Here is a 20,372-nt window from a genome sequence, read left to right on the forward strand (position 1 = left end):
TTAAAAGTGAAGAAAAAATAATTAAAAATTATACTAATAAATTAAGAGTGGTACACACTAAATTATGAGACAAATGATCTCATTTGGTAGTTTTGTAAGGCCACCTTACTTGTTTTGCGGTTGCTCAATTACATAGGGATGTTCAATGTAATGCCAGTTCGGGATGATAATGAGTCGGATATTCATTTATTAAGCATTTTCAAATGTGAATTCATTTATAATTTATTTATTTATATTAGTCTCAAATCCTGATTAATAAAGTAACTTTACCATTCTCATATCTATATAGTACTAATACCCACTTAAATTCATTTAAATTTGTAAAAAATCTAAATAATTGAATATGAGTTATTATCATAATAATTAGACACACACGGTCCTGGTAAGTAGTGGAACAGTACAAAGTAAATACTATTACTAACATTATTAGAAAATAATGAAAGATTATAAATTGAATTTCAAGCCTAAAATGAGAAATTATACAGTCTAATTTAATTTGTTGTAAGGAAAATAATAATTTAAATAACTAGTGACTACATTAGGTGAAGAAAAGTTATAAGTAACACATTAATATCAATAGAAATTATTTTCATACCTAGTGGCCAATTTGTTAGGTAGAGTAGAAAGGTTCAGTGAAGCGTGAATATGGCCAATTTGTTAGCGTTGATTTATCTCGAACTTTTCTTCCCACATCGAATATGATAAGAAAGTCATATTCGAAAGCTTAGTATATAAGACAAGGTCAGTAGTAGTTGAAGCTCATACCTTTCTCGGCCTTTTGGCTAAGATCAAGTGTAGTATCTGTTCTTATCAGTTTAATATCTGATATGTGGGCCATCGGCCCACACGATATTAAATTTATTTCTTGAGGGGGAAGGCCCATCAAGATAGCTTGCTATCTGGGTCTTCAAGCGTCGCCCATGTGTTGCACTATTGCACGGGCCTGGCGCACCCCACCAAGCCCAGTCCAATGTTTTCACATATAAATCTCTAAGAAGACAAATGGAATGCTTTTTGCGTTGATGTTTATTGTATTATATATAATGTCAACAATGAATTATGAGCATTTGGTAATGAATTTACACACTATTGTTCGCTACAATAGGACAAATGTATATGACTCAATTCAATACAAACTGCTTCGCTATATAGTACAAGGATTGTAAATAAAGTAAAGTTTCCCCCGAATCCTGATATGTGAGAAAGGTAAGAAATGCAACACAAATATCTTAATGAGAGGCCAAAATTTTTCTTCATTTAGAAGGTATCCTATAGGAGGGATCGACCATTTTGAGGACGAAGAGATTGCCTTTGTCACCTCTTGAAACTCTGCCACAACCAAATACGATTACTTAGTTAATAAGTTAGTTAAGATATGAAGGTGGGATTTGTGTTTTACCTCAAGTCTTGATCCAAGTAGGTGATCTCGAGCTCACCTACAGCACTCTCAGGAGCTTTAACAGGTATCTGCAAACTACACCATTATCACATCTCAAATATTAATATTGATTTTAGCTCACCAATTCTTGACTTACCAAACCTCCAATCTTGAAAAAGTCGAATTTCACAGCCACCTTCTTCGCATTCAGAGGTGTCAAATCTGCAGTAACCTGCACAACATCATATATCTAAGCTAAGATAGATTCGACAAAAAAATTCAATGTGAATAAACGCATGAATTCGTGGAGAAATCTGAAGATGCGTTGACAATAATGAAGCGAAGAGGTGACCTGATTGAAGAAGGGTGCAGATTCCATGTTTTGAGCTCGAAGGGTATCTGCGTTGATTGCTTGGAAGTTCCTTCTACTTCTCAACAACTTGGGCCTCTGTAATTCGCAAATTAGCAGAAATTGAAATATGTTGAGAAACGAAGATGCGAAGAACAAGTCATACAGTGGTCTGCAAAATAGATTGCGAAGTGGTGTAGATGAGCTCCCACTTTCCGTTTAGCAGATCAGACTTGAGCGGCTCTTTTGTTGGATTTGCTGCTTCTAGTTTCCGAACTATCTACAATCAAAACAAAACAAACACAATCATGTTTGGGAACAAAAAATTCAAGAAACTAACAAAAAAAATTACCTGATCGATAAATTTCTGATCTTGAGGGGTGGCTTCAGCACCGCGATCGAGCGGGTCGATGGCTTCTAGAAGCTCTTGCTTGATGGCTTCAGCGTTCTTGGCCTTGTTGTTGTTGTTGAGCAAACCAGTGAAGAAGGAGACATTTGCCCTCCATTTATGCACAGCTGCTGGAGTTGACAGAGAGCTGCTGTGGTGATTGGCCGGAAAAGGGGCGGCGGCTGAGGGGTGGTGGAGGTTGGGGAGGAAGGAGGAGGTGGAGTGAGTGGTGAAGGCTGGAGAGAGAGTGGATAAGGCCATGGGAGTGTGGTGGATGTGGTTTCACTCTCTGTTTCGCTCACAATGTTACACAATGTATTGTTTGGAAAGATCAAGAAATTTATCGACGCAATTCCTTCCTCTCTTAAGAGATCACCATCGCGTGAAAGCGGAAAGAATTGAATCAGGGGATGAAGATGAAAGAGTCTTATCCATGCCCTTCCTTCCCCTCTTAAAGGAGAATTAAGAAGAAAAAGAGAAAACAAAACAAGATTTTTAAGGGAGAATTAAGAAGGAAAGAGAAAACAAAACAAGATTTCAGAAAGATGGAGGATGAAGATGTATATCTATGAAAAATGAAGCTAAAATGGGTCGCTAGAAAGAGCACTGGATTCTTTTGGTATTTGCAGAGGCTGGATAGATTGTTTTATTCCTCCGGTGAAGGTAGCAACTCGGCGGCTACAACAATTGTGATTGGACGAGAAAATGGTGCTATATTAGAGAATAAATTAATACATGCAACCAATGACTCAAACATGATGCTTGTCCGATGACAACGAAGGTGTAGTTTTCACCAATGCTGGTGGATTTGAAGGCGTTGACGATGGTGAAATTGAGAGGGGCAAATTTGATATATTTTCGGTGCCTCACTCTTTTTAAAATCGCGTGTACACCACTCGAACCGCAATATAACCGATACTAAGTGCTCGTTTGGTTCAAGTAGAGGAATGGAAAAGGAATGGAATCAAATAAAGGAGTGGAATTGTAACAATAACCATTACTTTTATTGAGTGTTTGGTTTAACAATGGAAAGGAATCATTAGTAAGGAATTCCCTTTCTTTTGTTTCCCCTCTATTTTGAGGGGTAACAAATTGGGTGATTGGGTTACCCTCAAGTAAGGGTAATGATTATCTCATTACCCAAACCAAACAACAAGTAATTGATTCAATTACTTGATTCCCTTTCCAGCCTCTAAAAACACCCAACCAAATGTGGAATCGAATCGATATAATACCGATATAGTATAAAAAAGGGTAAAACACGTGTCAAAATATTAAGGTGGGTGCACTGTGCACAACGTTCTTAAACGTGTAAGGCGCAGCATAGAATTTGTGAGAAATTCTCAACTTACCAAGCCTCCAAGCTTGAAAATGTCTAATTTGACTGTGACCTTCTTGGCATTCAGAGGTGTCAGATCTGCAGTAACATGCACAACATAAATAATGAAGCGACCAAGTAACACTCAATTTTTATTCAAATAAATAAAAAAGAGTGAAACCCCTACTCTAGCCAAAACCTTTTAGTTGTAGGAAAAAATGTCCATGAAGATAAAAATGTGGAAAATATAGCCTTTTTAGTGTTCAAATGACTAAGTTATCCTTACTAATATATTTTGATTAATTAATATTTTACAATTTTCGAAAATATAACAAAATATTAAAAAGAGAAATAGTAAAAACAAAACCTAGATTTTGGGTGAAATCATATTTGGGTAAAAAAAGAAAAAGAGTTACCATCTTCTTCCCCAAGTCACCTTCATTACCAACGACCTTTTCCGGCGGTTTCGCAAGGCGGTCTCCACGGCCGTCTTACTCCTCTTCATCTCGTTTCCGGTAAGTTACTTCCTTCTAATTTCATGTATCTTTTGAATTTGTTGTGAGGTTTTTGAAAAAGTAGAATTTCGAAAAATTAGTTGGGAAAATGTTGATAATAGAAAAATGTGTTAATCCTCTTTGTAATGATGTTCAAAACCACGAGATATGTTTGATTTGTTATATTATTAGTGAATATTTATGAAGTTCTTGGTTTTTGATTCGATTTTTTCGCAATGTGTTTTTGGTTAAACACAAAACTGATGGTTACACACAAAAACGATGGTTACACACAATTTCATAAAATAATGTGTGTAACACTGTTACACACTTTATCGTCATCAATTGTGTGTAACAGTAAGAAATTAACCATTACACACATTATCGTCCGAATTTGTGTGTAACAGTACGAAATGCTTTATTACACACATTATCGATAAAAAATGTGTGTAATAATGGAAATTGCTTACTGTTACACACATTATCGACCACAATTGTGTGTAATGGTTCAAACTTCACTGTTACACACATTATCGTTCGAAATTGTGTGTAACAATACAAAATGCTTTATTACACACATTATCGGCCAAAAAATGTGTGTAATAATGAAAATTGCAGAGGGAGAGCGGCGCGGTCTGAGGCGGTGAAGGCAGCGGCGCGGGCGTCTGAAAATCTATGTGGGCTTCCGGTGCAGGTGAAGGCAGCGGCGCGGTCTGAGGCGGTGATGGCGGCAGCGGCGTGGTGGGGCGGAGGCGTGAAGACGGCGGCAAAATTCTAGGGTTTGTCTTGGCTGGATCTATGTTCGGGGGGGCTTCCGGCGTAGGTGAAGGCAGCGGCGCGTTCGGTCTGAGACGGTGACGGCGGCGGCCCGGTGGCGGAGGTGTGAAAATGGCGGCTGAATTCTAGGGATTGAGTTTTTTGAAATTTAGATGTAGTAAATTTTCGGTAGTAATTTTATTTGAAGTAATTTTATGTAAAGTAATTTTGTATTTTAATTCAAATATATTAAATAAAACTTTTCAGTTTTTCTAAATTCCAGAAAATTTAAATAAGGGTAGAAAAGTCATAAAGGCTACTATTTCCATATTTTGTTTTTGGTGGACAATTTTTCCTTTTGTTATGTGGGATAGGCTAATTGAGCCCATTTACTCAATAAGGAGAAAATATATAGAGCTAATTGGTTGATTGAAGAAGGGTGCAGATTCCATGTTTTGAGCTTGAAGGGTATCTGCATTGATTGCTTGATAGTTTCTTCTACTTCTCAACAGCTTGGGCCTCTGTTATTCACAATGCATATCATTAATTATATGAAAAAAAATAAGATTTTCAGATATGAAGATGATATATGTATACCAAATAAGCTCTCACTTGCAGTGTAGCAGATCAGACTTGAATGACTCTTTTGTGGGGTTAAGTGCTTCTAGTTTTCGAGTTATGTAATTACAACTTCGTATTAGCTACCAAATTAATTTAGAAATAAATAAGATGAAGCTACGCCTATGCCTACTCGGTCGATTATTTTCTGATATTCGGGGGTGGCTTCGGTGCCGCAATCCAATGGCTCAATGGCTTGGAAGAGCTCTTTCTTTATGGCTTCTACACACGGGCTCCTCATCGACAAACCGGTGAAGAAGGACGCATTTGCCCTCCATTTAAGCTCACCTTTGTGTTTCTTGGTCGGAAAAGGGCCGACAACGACGGCCGTGGGGTTGTGGAGCTTCGAGAGTAAGAAGGAGTGATCGGTGGTGAATTGTGGAGAGAGAGCGGATAAGACCATGGGATAGGAACTGAATGGTAGATTAGAAATTATTGAACAAGGAAAAATGAAGCAACATTAATATGCAACTCACTCTCAATGTGTTAAAGTGTCAAATTAATATTCCTAATTTTGTTTTTCTTTTTCTTTGTTGTGAATTCGTTGATCAAGTTTGTGATTTAGTGCCTAGTTACGAGTTATTACACTTCTCATGTCTCGTGAAGCAGCAGATGACATGGAGCTGATCCAGTGAATCACCAAATTAGGCTGACAAAGCCCTAACTCATAAAAAATAAAACAAAGAGCTACACTTGTTTAATGGTGTTTTTCGTCTTTGGGTGTCTTCTCTTTGATTATAAGTTTATTATAGGGGGAACATAAAGAAAATATGATTTTTTATTATTATTATTCTTGACAGTATCACACATTAGTGGTCCCCACTCTTTTTATCTCATGTTTTCTTTTTGGAAATATAACTTTATCTTATACCACATTTATTCCATATATTTGTTCTTTTTACTGGAAATAAGTGGACAAATTGTTAAATGGCTATACTACCCTTATCATTTAATTGATTAATTTATATTTTTCATAAAATACACTTATTTATTTATTGTTATAATTATTGCAATTAAGAACATAATATTTTTAATGTTTAAAAATAAATAATTCATATATATATATATATATATATATATATATATATAATTGCTTGTGCCAACATATATTATATGTATATTTAACGGCCAGACTAAAAATAACTCTTAAAATAAAAATACAAACCAATTAAAATATATGAATTCTATGTAGAACACGTACGAATTCGTTGTTTAAATATCTAAATTTCAAAGATTAAACTTTTGCTACCTTTGAAATTCAAACTCAGGGTCATAAATTCATCCAACAAAGTGATAAATCAACCGTAAATCTTGATGATCTAAGAACTGAAAATGGTTCATATTACTTGTTGTAAGACATATTTTTATTTTAGCCCACCTCATATATATATATATATATATATATATATATATATATATATATAACAAGATAGAAGAGAAAAAGAGAGAGAAAGGACGAGAGGGAAGAGAGCTAAACGGAAGAGAGAGAGAGAGAGAGAGAGATAAGTTGTATACATTTTGAGGGTAAAATTGAAAGATCGTAAAAATATATAATATGAGAAAATATTATTACACCTATAGCTTGTGATAATATTATCAAGAATTAACGTGAAAAGTGAAAAAATGAGCCACCAAGAATTTTTTTTCTTACTGTATGCATTTTTTTTTCAACTAAAAGAACGTGTGAAAAAATGAATATATATATATATATATATATATATATATATATATATATTCCACTATTTTCTTATAGAAATAGTTTCGTGTAAGGTACTATAGATAAAAAGAAAGCAAACTGTGATGGGGGATATTCTAGGTATTTTTCTTGCCTAGCTTCTCTTTCAATACATGTTTTAATAGGAATACAAGGGGCGGTAGTTTCTCGGATGGGATCCTTTGTCCCACAATTTAGCATGTACCACTGTGTACCACTAGAGATGGCAATCTACCCGTGGGTAACGAATATCCGCGAAAACCCGAACCTATTAGGGTGGGTTTGGATACCATTTGATATTCACGGATAGTTTCGTGGTTGCAATTCATTATCCATTTAGTTCGTGGGTATGAGTTTGGATACTTACTATCCATACCCGTGAAACTTGTTTACCCGCGAAAAATACCCGTCAATTATCCGTGAATTGCCCGTCAAATATCCACAAAAAATTCCATAAAATATGGGCTTTGAATATATATATATTTTAAGATTATGGGCTAGCATATTATATCTTAAAATAGGCCCAAACAGAAACTGAACTAAGGCTCAAATTCTAATAGTCTAATTTAAATTTGAATTTTGTTGAGCAATTATAGAATTTTGTTGGATTTTATATTTTAGTTGATGAATTTGAGTTTAAACATTGTTCTTTGTGGATTTCAACATATGGATTTGAACTATGTTATTTGTGTTGATTTTTTTTTCTATTAAATTTGTTGTAAATTTATATTTAAATTTTATTTCGTGAGTATCTGGCGGATAGTAGGCGACTGGTATCCGACGGATAGTGGGTATCCGGCGAATAGCGGGTGATGGATACCCGTCGGATAGCGGGTTCGTGGATACCCGACTGGTAGCGGGTATCCGCGGGTGGCGGGTTTGGATACCATTTGATATCCATGAATAGTTTCGTGGTTAAAAATCACTATCCATTTAGTTCGTGGGTATGAGTATGGATAGTCACTATCCGTACCCGTCGTACCCGATTGCCATCCCTATGTACCACTCATAATATCTGTTTTAATATTTATTTTTTATAAACATAAAATTTATTATTATATTATAAACTTTAATTAATATTTATGACTAAAAATTGAAATTTAAAAAAATTATATACCTTAACTTTGAATTAATTAACCCAAATAATCTATTATTAATTCAAATAAATATAAAAAAATAATTATAAACCCTAATTGGATGAGTGAACCCTTGTTAATTATCTTTATATTATATTAAAGCATAATAAATTAGAAGTGAAGAAAAAATAATTAAAAATTATTCTAATAAATTAAGAGCGGTACACACTAAATTATGAGACAAATGATCTCATTTGGTAGTTTTGTAAGGCCACCTTACTTGTTTTGCGGTTGCTCAATTACATAGGGATGTTCAATGTAATGCCAGTTCGGGATGATAATGATTAATGAGTCGGATATTCATTTATTAAGCATTTTCAAATATGAATTCATTTATAATTTATTTATTTATATTCGTCTCAAATCCTGATTAATAAAGTAACTTTACCATTCTCATATCTATATAGTACTAATACCTACTTAAATTCATTTAAATTTGTAAAAAAATCTAAATAATTGAATATGAGTTATTATCATAATAATTAGACACACACGGTCCTGGTAAGTAGTGGAACACTACAAAGTAAATACTATTATTAACATGATTAGAAAATAATGAAAGATTATAAATTGAATTTCAAGCCTAAAATAAGAAATTATACAGTCTAATTTAATTTGTTGCAAGGAAAATAATAATTTAAATAACTAGTGACTACATTAGGTGAAGAAAAGTTATAAGTAACACATTAATATCAATAGAAATTATTTTCATACCTAGTGGCCAATTTGTTGGGTAGAGTAGAAAGGTTCAGTGAAGCGTGAATATGGCTCTAGTGACGTTAGCGTTGAATTACCTCGAACTTTTCTTCCCACATCCAATATGATAAGAAAGTCATATTCGAAAGCTTAGTATATAAGACAAGGTAAGTGGAAGTTGTAGCTCATACCTTTCTCGGCCTTTTGGCTAAGATCAAGTGTAGTATCTGTTCTTATCAGTTTAATATCTGATATGTGGGCCATCGGCCCACACGATATTAAATTTATTTCTTGAGGGGAAGGCCCATCAAGATAGCTTGCTATTTGGGTCTTCAAGCGTCGCCCATGTGTTGCACTATTACACGGGCCCGGCGCACCCCACCAAGCCCAGTTCAATGTTTTCACATATAAATCTCTAAGAAGACAAATGGAATGCTTTTTGCGTTGATGTTTATTGTATTATATATAATGTCAACAATGAATTATGAGCATTTGGTAATGAATTTACACAATATTGTTCCCTACAATAGGACAAATTTATATGACTCAATTCAATACAAACTGCTTCGCTATATAGTACAAGGAGTAAATAAAGTAAGTTTCCCCTGAATCCTGATATGTGAAAAAGGTAAGAAATGCAACACAAATATCTTAATGAGAGGCCAAAATTTTTCTTCATTTAGAAGGTATCCTATAGGAGGGATCGACCATTTTGAGGACGAAGAGATTGCCTTTGTCACCTCTTGAAACTCTGCCACAACCAAATACGAATACTTAGTTAATAAGTTAGTTAAGATATGAAGGTGGGATTTGTGTTTTACCTCAAGTCTTGATCCAAGTAGGTGATCTCGAGCTCACCTACAGCACTCTCAGGAGCTTTAACAGGTATCTGCAAACTACACCTTTATCACATCTCAAATATTAATATTGATTTTAGCTCACCAATTCTTGACTTACCAAACCTCCAATCTTGAAAAAGTCGAATTTCACAGCCACCTTCTTCGCGTTCAGAGGTGTCAAATCTGCAGTAACCTGCACAACATCATATATCTAAGCTAAGATAGATTCGACAAAAAAATTCAATGTGAATAAACGCATGAATTCGTGGAGAAATCTGAAGATGCGTTGACAATAATGAAGCGAAGAGGTGACCTGATTGAAGAAGGGTGCAGATTCCATGTTTTGAGCTCGAAGGGTATCTGCGTTGATTGCTTGGAAGTTCCTTCTACTTCTCAACAACTTGGGCCTCTGTAATTCGCAAATTAGCAGAAATTGAAATATGTTGAGAAATGAAGATGCGAAGAACAAGTCATACAGTGGTCTGCAAAATAGATTGCGAAGTGGTGTAGATGAGCTCCCACTTTCCGTTTAGCAGATCAGACTTGAGCGGCTCTTTTGTTGGATTTGCTGCTTCTAGTTTCCGAACTATCTACAATTAAAACAAAACAAACACAATCATATTTGAGAGCAAGAAATTCAAGAAACTAACAAAAAAATTACCTGATCAATTAATTTCTGATCTTGAGGGGTGGCTTCAGCACCGCGATCGAGGGGCTCGATGGCTTCTAGTAGCTCTTGCTTGATGGCTTCGGCGTTCTTGGCCTTGTTGTTGTTGTTGAGCAAACCAGTGAAGAAGGAGACGTTTGCCCTCCATTTATGCACAGCTGCTGGAGTTGACAGAGAGCTGTTATGGTAATTGGCCGGAAAGGGGACGGCGGCGGAGGGGTGGAGGTTGGGGAGGAAGGAGGAGGTGGAGTGAGTGGTGAAGGGTGGAGAGAGAGTGGATAAGGCCATGGGAGTGTGGTGGATGTGGTTTCACTCTGTGTTTCGCTCACAAGGTTACACAAATTGTTCATCAATTTCGTCCACCCATAAAAATTGTTGCTTTTTCTTTTCAATCTTCTTCATATTTATTACTTTTGGATTTGAAAAATAAAAAATATTTAGTTATAACGTGAACAATCTATTTATATATATATATATAAGTAAAATAAACTCTATCCTACGTGGCGTAATAGAATCACTCTATTATAATTTTTCTCAGTTCTCATTCATTCTTATTTTTTCTAAATTTTTAATCAACAAATTTGTATATATCTAATTTCGAACAGTAAAATAAACTCTATCCTATATATATATATAAAAGTAAAATAAGCTCTATCCTACGTGGCGTAATAGAATCAGTCTATTCTAATTTTCCTCAGTTCTCATTCATTCTTATTTTTTCTAAATTTTTAATCAACAAATTTCTATATATCTAATTTCGAACCTATCATCAACAAATTTCTATATCTAATTTCTTATGAATTAATTATATCCCAATCATATATATCTTTGATTTCTATATCTAATTTCTTATGAATTAATTATATCTCAATCATATATATCTAATTTCGGCCTCATGCAGCCACGTTTGAGCTCTTATTTTGTTTACTTCAACCTATCATCTTTATCTCTTTCTCTTAATTTTAATTATTATCACTCCATTCTAATTTTCTTCAATTCTCATTCATTCTTATTTATTTATATATTTCTAATCATCAACGTTTACATTATAGCAAAATAAATCATATCCTACGTAGCATCGTATAATCACTTCATTCTAATTTTCCTCAATTCTCATTCATTCTTATTTATCTATAAATTTATATCTATTATAGCAAAATAAATCTTATCCTACGTGGCATCGTATAATCACTTCATTCTAATTTTTCTCAATTCTAATTCATTATTATTTATTTATATATTTCTAATCAAATTTTACATTATAACAAAATAAATCATATCCTACGTGGCATCGTATAATCACTTCATTCTAATTTTCCTCAATTCTCATTCATTCTTATTTATTTATACATTTCTAATCAATTTTTACATTTAAAAACTATTAAATAATCATATAAATTTATAGATAAATTCTACAATACATATCCTACGTACCATCGTATAATCACTTCATTCTAATTTTCCTTAATTCTCATTTATTCTTATTTATCTATATATATATATATATATATATATATATATTATAGCAAAATAAATATTATCCTACGTGGCACTGTATAATCACTTCATTCTAATTTTTCTCAATTCTTATTCATTCTTATTTATTTATATATTTCTAATCAATTTTTACATTATAGCAAAATAAATCATATCCTACGTGGCATTGTATAATCACTCCATTCTAATTTTTCCCAATTCTCATTCATTCTTATTTATTTATACATTTCTAATCAATTTTTATATTTAAAAACTATTAAATAATCATATAAATTTATAGATAAATTCTATACTATTAAATAATCGTATAAAACTATTAGATAAAATCTGTACTATTAAATAATTGTATAAAACTATTAGATAAATCCAACATATCTATTTAATTATAAATCCTACATATATTACTCCCTCCGTCCACCAAAAATATGCCACTTTACTTTCGGCACGGGTTTTAATAATATGTGAGTGAAGTTGGTAGTGGAGTAAGGGTCTCACTTTAAATGTGAGTGGAATGGTGTGGACCCTACTACTAAAAATGGATGTGGCATATTTTTTGTGGACGGACGAAAAAGGAAATTGTGGCATATTTTTGGTGGACGAAGGGAGTAGCAAAATAAATCTTATCCGACGTGGCATCGTATAATCACGTCATTCTAATTTTCCTAAATTCTCATTCACTTGAAAATTTTAACTTAATAAAATGATGCATCCAGAATAGGAATCCTTATACCCACTTAATTGAGATTGTTCCAAGTGTGACTAAAACTTAAAAAAAGTATACCAATAAATTAATCCACGAAAAGCAATCAATTCAAATGTAAATTCATTTTTTAGAAAAGATATTCTTCAACTAAATGTTATAAATAAATAAAATACATGCCTATGCCCAATCTATCTATCTATATATATATATAATAGCATAATAAATCATATCCTACGTGGTGCCGTATAATCACTCTATTTTAATTTTCTTCAATTTTCATTCATTCTTATTTTTTTCTAAATTTTTAATCAATTTCCATATCTAAAAAAGATTTATATTTGTATTTTATTTTATTATATAATATTATTTTAGGTTTATCACATCATACTCACAAATTAATATGTATATATATATATATATAATACATTTATATATAGATGTATTTACTTAAATAATTAACTATATATATATATATATATATATATATATATATATATATAGGGGGCAGTTATTCCACAAACTCCCTTTAACATATAAATTAAGAACTTATATTGACCTTAGATCTTGAGTTATTTAACGGCTGAGATCAAATCTTAAAGATACCAAATGATTCATTTTATGTGTCAAATAAATTCACGCTAAAATTGCTCTGGAGGGTAAATTGGGCATCTGTGTTTTGACTTTCCAAATAGCCAACTACATATTTTCGAAATGGACGCCTAATTTATTTCGGCTATTGAGATTTGATATGATTGAGAAATAAGAGAAACCCATGAACCGATTCATTCTCTCTTCAATTTTTTGAGAAAAAAAGAAAGGGGACGGCGAACGATTTGAGGCGGCGAAGATATAAACCCGGACCTATTTCCGGCCATATCAACCCTGTTTACCGATTTTCGGCGATGGCACGAATTAAGCCTAGTCGGACCGGCGAGATTTCATAGGAACTTTCATTATTTTTCATGGGATTTCCTAGGCTTTCATGTTTTTCGGCGATGGCACGAACTAATCAAACATACTGTGATCACTTGCTTATTCAAATTTACACCATGTTGCTCAGTTTAATCTAGTTTTGTTGCATTTGTGGGCGATATGTTTTATTACACTAGCAAACCAGACACATGTGTGAATTTTTTATGACACATGTATGAATTTGTTGTTGTAGTATAGTTTTCCATGGTTATTATTATGTTGTGTCAATTGGAACTATTTGTGGTGAGGTTTTGTTCGATATACTATTTGACATGGCTGTCTAATTTGTTTTTTTACTTGTTTTTGAACTTTTATAATATTTTTTTGTTGCGTTTGTAGGGAACCCTAACAACAAAGGGAAAGGGAAAGCAGTAACTGAAAGCTCTGATGTTGTGGAAGATATCCCTAGTGCTAAAAGAGGTTATTGTGAATGAATGTTGTATTCTAGTTGTATGAATTATTTGGATTTTGGAAACCTTGAATTATGTGGAACGAATATATGTGCTAAAATTATGAATTGGGGTTTATTTGTACATGAATTTTTTCTTTAAATGGAGATATTATACATTGGTATCTGTCACTGTCATTAGACGTGTAAGTTAGTTAAGTATATACTATAAATTAATTCTTGTAACTACATGTGTTTGCTTGGCTGCATATTTTGTACATTTGATTAGCAACACACATGCAGGTAGTGTAAAGGGAAAGGGTAAGCTGATTGCCAACTCCGAAATGAATGCACTTGTTCATTTGATTCGCATTGAGGGTAAAATTTGGGGTAAAATTTGTTCATTAGTTCCTGTTTATGCTTAGTTTATATATTTTTATTCTATGTTGTCGAGTGAATATATATGTTTGTGCTGCTAATGTACTAGGTACAATACATGAATATTTTGACCTTCAGTAATTTGGTTTGTTTCACCCATACTTGTCTTGCGTTGATTTAATAATATTGATTGTATTGTTTTTTGTATGAATATTCTTTAAACTATATTACCTGATCATTCAGGTAGTGTAAAGGGGCCGGGAAAGAGAAACTGGTCACTGACACAAGTGGGAAAGAGCCTAATTTAGGTGCTGCACATTTGAATGAAGGTGTGATATTTCAATTATTGAATAATAATGAATTATGTGCTATAGTATAAAGTTGTACATTGTACTAAAATATAGATTATACATTAAATTCGTTATGCAGTTCGTACGAAGTATCAGAATGATCCTGCATTATTAGCTTTTAAGCGATCGATACTTGGGGGTATGTTTAAATACTTAAATATGCATTCCATAATTATTTGTTTTCATTGACTTATGTTTAGTTTGAATATGTGCTAAGATGAGGTGTCCTATATGTATAAGATGAGTTTGAACAATTTTGTTGAATATTAGTATGTTTAAATAAAAGCATATTTTTCTTATTAGGTGAAATATTGAAGAGGAAGTTGAGTGAGACGTTGGGCAAAGATGTTGCTGGTAGTTCGGTTGTTCCTACTGTTGGAGTTGTTTTTCCGGTAGCTCTTGCCAAGAGGACAAGGATTGACAAGCGAAAGCTTGCCGTGGGAAACTACAAGAAGTTACAAGTCAAGAGCTATGACGATTACCCGTCTCTGTATTGTTAACAATATAAGTGTATTGTTGGTTTGATTCAGAAGCGTATAAGATTCAGAAGCGGATAAGATTCATAAGTGGACAATATAAGTGTATTGTTGGTTTGATGATTATACATAGAATAATACGTGTAACTTGGTTGATGATGAAACAAAATTGTTCAGTGCGTATAATCATTATATAACATTCCATTCATGCGCATACACTGTATTATTCACATACCGATTCATCCTACTCATGTGCATACACTGAATTATTCATGTGCCAATGCATCCTATTCATGTCGAGCTACAAAGATTTTACATATCGAACAATAAAAATTATACATGGAACTGTTAAAATTATTAGTGGCATCATATTCATGTGTATACACTGTATTATTCACATACTGATACATCCTATTCATGCGCATACACTGAATTATTCACATGTCAATGCATCATATTCATGTCGAACTGCAAAGACTATACATTAAAATTCACAGTGAATAAATTCTGGAAAGAAATCTATTGAATTGGCATTTAAAAAGGCATAAACTTTTTTACCACTAATTATGTTCGAATATAATAAAATTAAATCGAACCATATGCGTATGAATCACAGATGAATGATGCGTTAAAATATATTTGTTTGATTACCAAAATTGAAATTCTGATGTAATTCTAAACTTTAATGAATTGGCTGGAATAGATATACACAATGAATTTTGCATTATTCATATATCAATTGTTTAGTTAGATGATATGAATAAATATGATTAGATTATAATGTATAGAATTTTTTGAAATAAATATGAATTTTATGCTAAAACAATATGAATAATTAACATGGACGAAAAATATACTGAATTTTATCCTAATTGAAATTATGATTTGACATGACAATTAACATGGAAGAAAAAAATATATATATATTGAATGGTTGTTCATCAAAAATTATATATACATAGTTTTTTTTATGAATAATGGTGAATTGATATATGAATTGTTATACCCACATATATGAATTGCATAATAGTGCTATTCAAAGATATCATACCAACGATGCTATCACGTTGTCTGTCTCACAAAAAAAAAAAATCATGATGTCAAATATTGATGATGAATATAGTCACACATCTCCATATGAATTGTTGTCTCCTCTTTGAACAGATCCGTATTTTATTTTATTTTGTTGTGTTTGTGTGATTGTGAATAATAAAAGATTATTATGGATTGTTATATATCTGTAGACATTTAACACAATCCCATTATTTAAGGAAATGATATTTACATAAAAACTGAAATTACAATTGTAACCTAATAGTATAATTGACGTTAATTGGATAGATTAAATGGAGCAAGATCTGTCCGTTGATTAATAAATATCCAATGGTTTATATTAGTTCTTAATTTATATCCTAAAACTAGTTCTTATTTTAGCCTAACCCTATATATATATATATATATATATATGATTGAATATGATTTCAAATTTGACGATGTTGTTTAAAGTTTGAGGCGATATTATTCTCATAACTTAATTATAGTTTCACAAATTATAGACAAAATGATACTTACAAGTAAGTTATAATCTTCAAGCTCCACACAAGATGATGCTCAAAATTTAAATGTGGTATTTCAAACTCCAAAGAATATGATTTTCAAAATTTTGACGTTCAAATGTCGTATGTGGTCTTTAGAGCTTCATATTATTATCTGGTCTTATTAGGTCTATATGAGATGATACTCAGATGACATATGTTTAATTAAATTATTTCTTATACATCAAATTTAAAGAATTTGAACAAACTTAATACTCCCTCCGTCCCCCAAACATCTTCCAAAGAGAGGATGACACGGATTTTAATAAAAGTTAGTTATGCATTTGATAAGTGAAGAATGAGTCCCACAAAAAGTGAAATTGTAAGAGTGATAGTTAGTGAAAGTGGAGAACGAGTCCCACAAAAAGTGAAATTGTAAGAATAATAATTAGTGAAATTGTTTTAAAAAATAGGTTAGGAAGATGTTTTGGGGACAAACTAAAATAGAAAAAAAGGAAAATGTTTGAGGGACGGAGAGAGTAAATATTATCGATATACGATTAACATCAAATGCGACACATCAATCGTACATCATATCATACTTCAAATTTACATAGTTTTTTCTTCTAAAATATTCAATCCCACATCAACTTTTTATAAACTTCATCAAATGAATATTTATATAAAAATGTATTTCTATTATCACAACCTACATTTAATTGGCGAAAGTGATTATGATTAATATTATTTCAAATATTGTATTACTAATTTAATTTGATCATATCAAATTAATTAAAGAAATAATTTATATATAAACTATTTCTTATGTTATAGTAATAAAAATAATTATCAATGATGACATAAAATAATTCCCGTCGAATTTCGACGGGTTAGACGCTAGTTGAAACTAATATCAAAATACATTTTATTCTAGGGGTTATGGCAAAAAAAAAAATACACGAATTTTAGAAAAAAATGTAATTTTCACCTAAATTTCAGTTAAATAAAAAAAAATACATGAATTTACATTTTTGTTGTAATTTTTACCTAATTTTGATTTTCGACGAAATTAAAGTTTAGTTGACAATCGAAATTAAGTCAAATATAGTATTAATTTTTGTCTTCTTAGACCTCCAACCTTCTAAATACTTTTCATCATCATAAATTAAACCAACATCATGTAAACTTTTGATTGCCAGCTAAGCTCTAATTTCGCCAAGTCATATTCAGATGAAAATTGCAACAAAAATATAAATTCATTTATTATTTGACTTAATTAAAAGTTCAAGTGAAATTACAACTTTTTTCAAAATTCGTGTATTATTTGGCCATAATTCCTTTATGTAATTTGACAATTGTGTTTTTGCACAAATTTCAAATATAATATTCAATTAAAAATGACAACTTTCTTTAAATACTTGCTTTTTAGAATGAAGGGTTAGTTTAGTCTCTTAGGGCATCTCCAACGATGCTATAAATCCCAATTTTGTAGTGCCAAATTCACTCCAATGGTGCTCTAAACCCAAACTCAAAATGGGTTTGGAGCCACTTTTTGAGCAGTAGAACGCCAAATTTGATGTTACACTATTCACCACATCAAATCACTTTATTAAGTTCTAGAAATTGTAAACTAACCCCTCTTCTTGGTGATATTGAGAAGACGACGACTTGTTGAAGAAGATCGGACGTTGAAGAAGAGCTGCGTCGACTTAATGAAAATGAAGATGTGCAGCGGCTGGTTGAAGAAGAAATGTGGGATCCCTTTGTTTTGGACTTAATTGGGAGTATTAATTATATTGGGCTGTAGAAATATTGGACTCTATTTAATGAAGGGTAATTTTATACATAGCCCCTGCTTTTTTCATTATAGCCTCATATGTTAAAAGATAATAAAAATATTAATAAAGTTACTGTTGTATCCTTATAACCCCTCGATTTAAAACAATATGTTAGTTACTTCATCTGTAGCCCCAAAATTGCAGAAGGAAACAACTAATCCGTTAATTACTTCATCACTCAAGAATTTTAGTAGTTTGTGTGGTGGTAATTGCTCTCCAACTAATATTTTCTTCATCATCTTATCTTAGTTTTCTTGAAAACCTGTCTTCTCTCTCCCTTTTACCTGCTCCATTAAATGACAAATTACAGGCCCTAATGGTTTTGACATTACAATAGTGTAATTCTCTTGTATCTGAGCCGGATGTGATGAAACTATGACAATGGCTGCCAATTAATGCAGTCGAAAAGACGTCTCCATCGAGAAGAAGGAGTTGTGATTACAGTGACGAAGGATGGGAGCGTGAAGAAGAAGAGGGGGGTTATAAACAACAAAAAGGATAAAGCAGTAAACTTATTATGTTTTAATTATTTATTTAGATAAGGAGGCTATAGAGATAAAAACTGGCGCTACGTATAAAATTACCCTTTAATAAATCAAAATGGAGTTGTTACGAAAAAATAAATGAAAATGGAGTCCAAAAATGGAACTGGAGTCCACAAATGGCTCGAACAACACAAATGTTCAGGGACTCTATGTGATTTTAATGAATTTTATTTTAAAGTTTTGTATCTTTTTCTTATTTAATAATAATAATAATAATAATAATAATAATAATAATAATAATAATTTGGTTGAAAATGGAGTTTTTGTATCTTTTTCTTATTTATTGGGCTCCTACAACTTGAGCTCAATAATTTGGTTGAGAATGAAAGACATAAAGAAATAGAGATGCTTTACTTCGACCTTCGGAATGAGTTAATTGAGCATTTATGGGAAGAATATACTAATTTCAAGTCTTGAATTTTATGTATATGTTGGTTTGTTTGTTATATTTATTTTTCAAGTTATGTAATATTTAATTAAATTTATTTTAAAGTTTTGTATTCTTTTGCTTATTTAATGATGATAACAATAAAAAAATCAATTTCGGTATAGTATTTATTTTAATATGAAATCATTAATTAAAAAATTTGGGGAGAATGTATAATTTGAAAGAAATATATAGGTATGATTGAAGAAGTATAAAAAGTAAGTGGAAAGAGAATATTTAAAGAATATTCTTTTGAGTTTGAGTTTGACGTAAATGGTTGGAGAAGAATTACTATTAAAAGTAACATATACTGTAAAATAGATTTGAGTTTGAATTTGATGTAAATGGTTGGAGATGGTCTTAGAACTTCTGCTCTTTCAAATCAGACAATGGTACAACTTTACATCAATTGCATCCAAAACCCAAGTGAGTCTCTAAATTTGTAATTCTAACCACTCTTGTTTTACTTTAAAGTATTTTAGCACTTCCATTAAAAATATTCTTTTTCATATTTTCTTGTTTTTACTAAATAAACGTCTGTTACTCGTTTTATTTTCATACACGTTCTTCTTCAGACCAAAAAGATAAAGGGCAAATAGCGTCAAAATCCACAAACTTTTAACGAATACTTATTTTTTCCATGACTTTCAAATATTAGTGTAAAATGCATAAACTTTTGATTGAATCTGATTTTTCCCACAGTGAAATCTTCCGACTATACTTTTGTTGACTTCTAAGTGACGTGGCTTACTAATGCTGACTTGAAAATGGCGTCGTTTGATAAAATAGATAAAATAACATTGTTTTAGTCACTGATTTAATTAATAGACCTAATTTTCTCCTCCCAATTTCAATTTTGTTTTTTATTTTACTCTCATTCTTGCGCAAACACTGAGAAGTCACTGTCTCA

At 31.9% G+C, this 20,372-nt stretch overlaps 2 protein-coding genes and 2 non-coding genes across 6 annotated transcripts; 2 read left to right on the forward strand and 2 right to left on the reverse strand.

Annotated features, from left to right (window-relative positions):
- Positions 1-761: 761 nt before the first annotated feature.
- Positions 762-957, forward strand: LOC131007437 (U2 spliceosomal RNA). The gene has a single exon (XR_009096137.1). It is a non-coding gene; the product is annotated as a U2 spliceosomal RNA (small nuclear RNA).
- Positions 958-1,037: 80 nt separating this feature from the next.
- LOC131018947 (probable plastid-lipid-associated protein 4, chloroplastic) lies at positions 1,038-2,438 on the reverse strand. 2 transcript variants are annotated; one of them, XM_057947632.1, is made up of 6 exons: positions 2,080-2,438; positions 1,894-2,007; positions 1,731-1,826; positions 1,536-1,610; positions 1,400-1,467; positions 1,038-1,329 (listed from the first exon to the last, which is right to left on the reverse strand). In XM_057947632.1, exons 1-6 carry the CDS (start codon positions 2,374-2,376, stop codon positions 1,254-1,256), a joined length of 726 nt encoding a protein of 241 aa, XP_057803615.1. In that variant the 5' UTR covers positions 2,377-2,438; the 3' UTR covers positions 1,038-1,253. The 2 variants fall into 2 exon arrangements, with proteins under 2 accessions (XP_057803615.1, XP_057803618.1); XM_057947635.1 differs by having other exon boundaries at positions 1,161-1,329; positions 1,400-1,454; positions 2,080-2,423.
- A 6,596-nt stretch (positions 2,439-9,034) lies between these two features.
- LOC131007442 (U2 spliceosomal RNA) lies at positions 9,035-9,229 on the forward strand. The gene has a single exon (XR_009096142.1). It is a non-coding gene; the product is annotated as a U2 spliceosomal RNA (small nuclear RNA).
- An 80-nt stretch (positions 9,230-9,309) lies between these two features.
- Positions 9,310-10,807, reverse strand: LOC131018957 (probable plastid-lipid-associated protein 4, chloroplastic). 2 transcript variants are annotated; one of them, XM_057947644.1, is made up of 6 exons: positions 10,348-10,807; positions 10,163-10,276; positions 10,000-10,095; positions 9,805-9,879; positions 9,669-9,736; positions 9,310-9,598 (listed from the first exon to the last, which is right to left on the reverse strand). In XM_057947644.1, exons 1-6 carry the CDS (start codon positions 10,639-10,641, stop codon positions 9,523-9,525), a joined length of 723 nt encoding a protein of 240 aa, XP_057803627.1. In that variant the 5' UTR covers positions 10,642-10,807; the 3' UTR covers positions 9,310-9,522. The 2 variants fall into 2 exon arrangements, with proteins under 2 accessions (XP_057803627.1, XP_057803631.1); XM_057947648.1 differs by having other exon boundaries at positions 9,669-9,723; positions 10,348-10,787.
- Positions 10,808-20,372: the final 9,565 nt, after the last annotated feature.

This window comes from Salvia miltiorrhiza, chromosome 1, assembly GCF_028751815.1.
Source record: "Salvia miltiorrhiza cultivar Shanhuang (shh) chromosome 1, IMPLAD_Smil_shh, whole genome shotgun sequence".
Lineage (NCBI taxonomy): Eukaryota > Viridiplantae > Streptophyta > Magnoliopsida > Lamiales > Lamiaceae > Salvia > Salvia miltiorrhiza.